This window comes from Colobus angolensis, unplaced genomic scaffold (assembly GCF_000951035.1).
Source record: "Colobus angolensis palliatus isolate OR3802 unplaced genomic scaffold, Cang.pa_1.0 Scaffold386, whole genome shotgun sequence".
In the NCBI taxonomy this organism is placed as follows: Eukaryota; Metazoa; Chordata; class Mammalia; order Primates; family Cercopithecidae; genus Colobus; species Colobus angolensis.
Window position 1 is genome coordinate 1,493,838 of NW_012117221.1, and position 6,249 is coordinate 1,500,086.

At 48.2% G+C, this 6,249-nt stretch overlaps 1 protein-coding gene across 1 annotated transcript in view; it reads right to left on the bottom strand.

The window, feature by feature from the left end:
* Positions 1-4,906, bottom strand: part of LOC105520718 (chromosome unknown open reading frame, human C9orf152) — an 8,593-nt gene extending 3,687 nt beyond the window's left edge. The window contains exon 1 of the mRNA XM_011954596.1: positions 4,123-4,906. Coding sequence (XP_011809986.1) covers positions 4,123-4,315 — 193 coding nt within the window. The 5' untranslated portion in view covers positions 4,316-4,906. The remainder of the gene's footprint in view (positions 1-4,122) is intronic.
* Between the last annotated feature and the right edge of the window lie 1,343 nt (positions 4,907-6,249).

Genomic DNA, 6,249 nt, shown 5'->3' on the forward strand with positions numbered 1-6,249 from the left:
CCTGCCTTGGCCTCCCAAAGTGCTTGGATTGCAGGTGTGAGTTGCTGCGCCCGGCCAAAGGAAACTTTTATAAATATCCAACATGTTATGTACTTATTTGAGAACAAGGAAGGAGGGAGACACAATGAGAGAACCTAGAAACTGGTATCCTCTCCCATCACGAGTTTAGAAGGAAAGGACTGAAGGTGGACAGGCTTGTTCAACTGTCAGTCCCAGCCTGTGGTTCAGAGGAAAGGAAAGAGAGTTCAGCTGGGAGGTACACAGGGACCCCACCCCAGAGCAGCCTCTGCTGAGAATCACCATGAGCCTTCTGTGGCAGTACCCTCCACATTGGGATGGTGCCTGCTCTTCACTGTACAAGAGAAAGAGCATTAGGGTAATTGCCTGAAGAGTACAGGGAAATTTTGTATCACGTTTTTTATCTGTTTTGTTTTGGTTTTGGTCAGTTAGGGACTGGCGATGAAGGAAATGTACTCGTTATCTATGATACTTTCTTCATTCTTCATCCTTGATTCACTTTGCTAGGAGATAACAAATTGGAGAAGGGATATTTTGAGCCCCTCCTTGATTTCTCTCTTCAGTGGGGATGGAGGAAGTGAGTGGAGAGAATAGCGAAGAGAGTGGTAGGGAGACTCAGGGAGGAAAGAAGAATCGAAATTCATCCTAACTGCCTGAGACCTTTGGTGGAGCTGCTCTCATCAAGCCAGAGGCAGGCAGACATGAGGTCTGGTCCTGAGTTCACCACTGACTCACTAGGAGACCCTAGGCCTCCATTTCCTCATCTATAAAATGGAGATCTTAAAAAGGGAGCTACCTTACAGGGCTGCTAGGAATGTTCAATGGAATGTAATATAAAACATCCAGCCCAGACATAAGTCCTGACCCTAATCCCTTTTTCTACATAAGGCGAGTCACACAGTGACTGCGACAAAAGCATATTCCTTTTGGACATCAATCACGGGGGGTAATTGGGGTTCCACAGACTCCTGAAAGTAGCTCAAGGTCCCCTGGGAACTTACGTTGCATCAGGGAAGGCACACTGCTACTTGTAACTGAATTTCCAGAACCTGAATCCATCGCATAATGCTAAGACAGGGTGAAGAAAGCTAATTTTGGAGCCCTTCCTTTCATTGATCAGCTCCTAGAATTTCTGAGCTTCTAAATGCAACCCAATGTCTTGAGACATTGACTTCTAGCTTTACCAGGAGCCCAATCTCAATGTTCACTCTGTCTTCCTGGGTCTCTCTGCTGCAATAGGCACTGAGGATCATGGTCCTCTAAAATCCCTCTACCAACTTGGCTTCATGGCATTAATTGCTCTTGATTTTCTTCTACCACTTAAAATACGTTTAATTGTGGTAAAATACATAGAGCATAAAATGTACCATCTTAACCATTTTTAAGTGTACAGTTTAGCAGTGTTCAGTATATTCACATTATTGTGGACCCAATCTCCAGAACTCTTCAGCTTCCCTAACTGACACTCTATAAGCATTAAACAATAACACCCCACTTCCCCGTGCCCCAGCCTCTGGCAACCACCATTCTGCTTTCTTTCTGTCTCTCTATATATGACTACTCCCGTTTACTCATGTAAATAGGATTATACAGTATTTGTCTTTTTGGGACTGACTTACTTCACTCAGCATAATGTCCTCAAGTTTTATCCATGTTGTAGTATATGGCAGAATTTCTTTCCTTTTTATGGCTGAATGACATCTCTCTCCTCAAATTTTGACTGCTCTCTCCATCTTCCCTGGCTTCATTTCTTCCTCTTGTTCCTTAAATATTTGAGTATTCCAGAACTCTAACTTTCATCCCAGTTTCTCATTAATTTACACATGGATTTGCCACAATTTTATCCATGTCCATGGTTTCAGCTACCATCTATAGATGAATGACCCCAAATCTAGATCTCCAGCCCGAATGAGATCCAGGCTGGATGGAAGGTCTACAGGCAACTATCTCCAATGAAGTATATTCAAAAACAAGTTCATCTCTCTCTATTAAAAACCTTTTTCTCCTGTATTCTCAAGGAAAGATATCACCATCTATCTGTTGCTAAAGTATAGGGAACAATTAGTTGCTCTTTTGCCTCCTTAGTGTCATTTTCACCTTATTTTTGTCACCTTACCCTGATTTTTCCCTGGAGAATTACCTGCTCCTTCACATTCAGTGCCAGTGTTTCCAATGGCCTTCCTACTCAGATGCATACGACATATGTGATCTTGTCCTCAATCAGTGCATAAAGCCTTGATGAGCTTTATACATATTAATTCATTTGATTCCTGCAGTAACCCTATGATTTGGGTACTACAGTTATTCCCAATTGACAGGTGAGGAAACTGAGCCCCAGAAAATTTACATAACTTGTTTAAAGCTGCATATTAAGTAAATGGCAGAAGTGGAACTCAAACTCGGCTGTGCTCCAAGACCCAGTACGTTACCACTCCATTACGCAGTATGCTGCCTCTCACAGTTAGATAAAGAATGTGAAACTCAGCCGAGCATGGTGGCTCATGCCCAGCACTTTTGAGGGCTGAGGCGGGTGGATCACCTGAGGTCAGGAGTTCAAGACCAGCCTGGCCAACATGGCCATCAACCCCATCTCTACTAAAAAAAAAATACAAAAATTAATTGGGCATGGTGGCAGGTGCCTGTAATCCAGCTACTCAGGAGGCTGAGGCAGGGAGAATTGCTTGAACCTGGGAGGCAGAGGTTTCAGTGAGCCGAGATTGCACCCCACTGCACTCCAGCCTGGGCGACAGAGCAAGAATCTGTCTCAAAAAAAAAAAAAAAAAAGTGGAACTGCAAACTGCTGAAAGTGCCCTGAATGATCCTGACCTAGCTGGGAGGTCGGAAGTCTTCTCAGAGAAAACCACACCTGGGCACTCCTCGCATGAACCATAATTTAGCACCTGGTAACGATGGGCAAGGGGGCACTGAGTTACCAAGAGCAGGAGAAAGGATGAGCACAGGGGATAGTGAATTCTCTGGGGGCGTGTTGAATTTGAGATGTCTTTGGATCATCCCCACTAAGCAATTAGATTTGTGAGTCTGAATTGCAGGTGTATTAAGCATGGTGTTTCCTTTTGAAGGGATTTAAATTAATAAATGTTTGTTGAGTAACTGAATGAATAAATACCCTCCAGGGTGGGATAGAGCTTTAGGAACATTTCAGTTTATGCCCTGCAGAGATGGTGACTGGCTGTGCCAGTTCACTCCTGCCAGGAACGGACAGGATCCCATTGGTTGGCAACAGCCCAGGTAATGGGAGATGGGCTCCTTCAGCTCAAAGGTGCCACTTTTGTTCCCAAAAGGCAGCACACTTCCTGCCCTAGACAGAGAGGTCCCTCTGGCCCCTGATTTTTGCCCAGTCTGTACTGGCAAAGGGCAGCCCAAAGAGTCTGCTGAACTCTACAAATAACCACAGAATCCCACAGAGCCCAGCTTTGACCTTTCAGGGCATCTTCCCTTCTCCCTCAACCTGTTCCTCTGTTAGAGAAGGAAGGGCTGGGATTTGACAAGCCCTTGGTTTCTGAGCCCTGTGCCTCTAACTTCCTCCTGGAATGAAATCTGAGTTCCCAAAGGGAGGAGGTTTCTCTCCATGAGTGGGGTAGGGGATTTCTGTGTCCAATCACACCTCCCTGCCTAATGTTTGAGGCTGGATGAGCCTGGGATGCCTCATGGGTCTCTGAGCCCTAGGCGTCCTCTGGCCCAGACAGTTCCCAGGCTGTTGGGAACGCCATGTCTTCTACCTCCAGAGTGAATTTCTCTGGTCTGTAGGAGGTACCTTAGTTAGACCCAGCCAGGAAGCAGAGCTCCTATCACCATACCCGAGCTAGCAGGGGGGCCAAGCCTGGCTCACCAGGCTGACCAGTCTAGCAAGATTAGAACATCAGAGCAGAGGCCAGGAACAGTGCTGGCAGCCATGTGCTTGGTTGAGGCCCCTGGCTCCCTTAGCAGGTAGGACAGCTGAGCAGAGCTGCCCTGAGCCCGCCTCCCTTGCTCTTCCCCACTGGGAGGGAGGGTTGGCAAAGCCCTGGCTCTGCCTCCCTGCGGCTCTGCCACTCAGTCCTCCCATGGTCAGTCTCTCCTTCCCCACCACCTGTCCATTCCTACCTTTCGGAAGCACCAGGAGGTGGGCCTGGGTCCTCTGCTGCCTCTTCAAGCCTTCATACTGGGCTCGCAGGAAGTGGATGCTGAGTGGGGGCCCTTTCCCAGGGGCCTGAGTCCTGGAGCCCTCAGCCATGAAGTGAGACCCAAGCTGCCAGAAGTGGGGCAGGGCTGGGCATGGGCAGGGCAACCCCTCCATCCGGATCCGGGAGAAAAGCAAACAGAGCTGGGTGGGGCAGGACCCAGGGAGGAGGAGAGAGGGAGGGGGCAATGAGGGAGAAGGAGAAGTGATGGGCAAAAGGAGAGTGGAAAGGGGAGTGGGACTGAGGAAGGAAATAGAAAAACAAGGGGGAAGGAGAAAGATGAACAGGAGTAGGAGGTAGGGAGAGGGAGAAATGGGGGGAGGAGAAAGGTGGGAGACAGGGGCAGTAAGAGAAGGAAAGGTCGGAGGAAAGAAGGGGCAGCGAAAGGGGAAAGACTGGAGGAAGGAGGTGATAGTGACAAGGGGGGATTAATGGGATGAGAGAAGAAAGGCAGGAAGAAGGAGACAGGCAGGAGGAGGCAGGGAAAGGAGCGATGGGGAGTAGGAGACTGAGAAGTAAAGGGAGGACTGGGGGAGCAAAGAGAAAGGCAAGCTCAGCTGCTCAGATCCCTTCAGGGAGGTCAAGAAGGTATCTTACACCAGGTCCTTTCATTGCTTGATCCTAAAGTTTAGAATCCAATTCCCAGTGCTACGGTGAAGTCTCCCATTTCCTGACAGAGCTGGGACTGGGCCTGGGGAATGCTAAGCACCCTCTTGGCTCACACATTTTGGACTGGAACATGGCCACTTTTCAGCAAACCTGCCGGTTGGGTTTGCAGTAGTTCAAAGAACACCCTAGGGAGCTTCACAAGGCCAGTGCTTCTGGATGTGTGCCCCGTGGCCACACCCTAAAGAAACCCAGTAGCAAAGATCTCCCCAAGATCTCCACTCAGACCCCAACACACACCCCAGGTGAAAATCCAGCCCCAAAGCCAGCCATGGGACAAAACCCAGGGAAATCTTGGCCTCTGGCCAGCCCTGCTCCTTGGACATTTGGTGTAGCCTCTGCCATCTCAGCATTTTCCAACCAACTGGTAAGTTAGGCATCCCCTCAACCTGTGCTTACCAATCCCAACATTTCCACATCACTTTTGAATCCCAGACCCTCTCCCTCTTACACCAGCTTTGACCTAGCCTTGCTGCATTTGGTCAACTAAGTGCCTTTCTATCTTCTCCTATCATGGTGCTTACTGATTACCCAATTACCCAATATGTCTACAGAGGCAATGGAAACAGAGTAGAGCCTGAACCTACGAGACATTTTGGACATTAACCAGATAAGATCTAGTTATTTGATGTAGGGGGAGCAGTGGAAGATGGAGAGCAAATCTTCACTGGGTAGTATATGTTAGTTTTGCTAGGTCGCCGTAACGAAAACCCATAAACTGGATGTCTTAATCCACAAACATTATTGTCTCTTAGTTCTGGAGGTTAGAAGAGAAAGGTCAAGGTATGAGCAGGGTTGGTTTCTTCTTGGAGCTGTGTGAGAGTATCTGTTCCATGCCTCTCATCTTGTTTCTGATGGTTTGCTAGCAATCTCTGGTATTCCTTGGCTTGCAAAAACATCGCCTGATCTCTGCCTTTGTCTTCACATGATGTTCTTCCTATGTGGGTGTCTCTGTGTCCGAATTTCCCCCTTTTGTAAGTACAGCAATCACATTGGATTAGAGCTCAATCTGTCTCAAAAAATACAGAGAGAGATAGCCAAAGCTTCCTCATACCTTTTTATCGGTAGGTCGCTCTATCATGAAGGCAAGAGCAACCCATCCGTGCTGGACCAGCTGCACCTGCCATGAAATCATGGCAGTAGACATCACGGCAGCAGGCTGGCCACAATGGCTCACAACTGTGATCCCAGCACTTTGGGAGGCTGAGGTGGGTGTGTTGATTGTGCCCTGGAGTTCAGGACCAGCCTGGGCAACATGGTGAAACTGTATCTACAAAATGTAGCCAGGCATGGTGGCACATGCCTGTAGTCCAAGCTACTTGGGTGGCTGAGGTGGGACGATTGCTTGAGCCCAGAAGCTCAAGGCTGCAATGAGCCGTGATTG